At 38.5% G+C, this 748-nt stretch overlaps 1 protein-coding gene across 1 annotated transcript in view; it reads left to right on the top strand.

The window, feature by feature from the left end:
- The window catches only part of LOC106868760 (sialin), a 2,114-nt gene that overhangs the window by 383 nt on the left and 983 nt on the right, over positions 1 to 748 (top strand). The window contains exon 2 of the mRNA XM_052976500.1: positions 7 to 741. Within this exon, the coding sequence (XP_052832460.1) occupies positions 7 to 741 (735 nt within the window). The remainder of the gene's footprint in view (positions 1 to 6; positions 742 to 748) is intronic.

Raw genomic sequence — 748 nt, 5'->3', positions numbered from 1 at the left:
ACCCAGGAATTCATTCTTTATATGGACGTTGGGCGCCTCCGCAAGAAATTGGTTCGTTGGTTGGGCTTACATTTTCTGGTCTAAATTTAGGCAATATTGTAGGTCTTTCAACATCAGGTTATCTTTGTGTTTATGGATTTGGCAATGGATGGGGTTCTATATTCTATATATTTGGTGGAATATCGTTGGTGTTTGGTTGTGTTTGGTTTTATTTTGTTTATGATACTCCAGATTTCCATCCAACTATCAGCGAAAAAGAACGTTCTTATCTAAACAGAAGTATAAAAAGTGAAAAGGTGGTGAAAAAAGTACCTTGGAGACGACTGATTTCTTCTCCTGCTGTATGGGCCATTAGCGTTGGTCGATTTGCTCATAGTTGGACTAGTTTGACTTTCCAGGTGTTGCTACCCCTTTATATGAAAGAAGCCTTAAACGTTAATGCAACCTCCAACGGTTTAATGTCATCTGCTCCTTCGGTAGCACAAATCATTGCACTACCCCTGTGTGGGAACTTAGCTGATTTTATACGTTCAAAGAAATATATGTCAACTCGTTGTGTTCGCGTTTTATTCCAAACCATTGCCCTGATTGCTTCAGGATGTCTGTTGATAGTCATAGGATTCCTCAGATGTGACCAAACCATTCTAATAACTATCTTATTGTTTCTTATCGGTATAACTTTATCATTTTCTAGTGGTGGTGTTGTCGTCAACAACAATGACATTGCTCCAAGTTATGCTGGTATTAT

The sequence above is a fragment of the Octopus bimaculoides genome, chromosome 24, assembly GCF_001194135.2.
Source record: "Octopus bimaculoides isolate UCB-OBI-ISO-001 chromosome 24, ASM119413v2, whole genome shotgun sequence".
NCBI classification, from domain to species: domain Eukaryota; kingdom Metazoa; phylum Mollusca; class Cephalopoda; order Octopoda; family Octopodidae; genus Octopus; species Octopus bimaculoides.
This window is presented reverse-complemented; position numbering and strand designations above follow the sequence as displayed.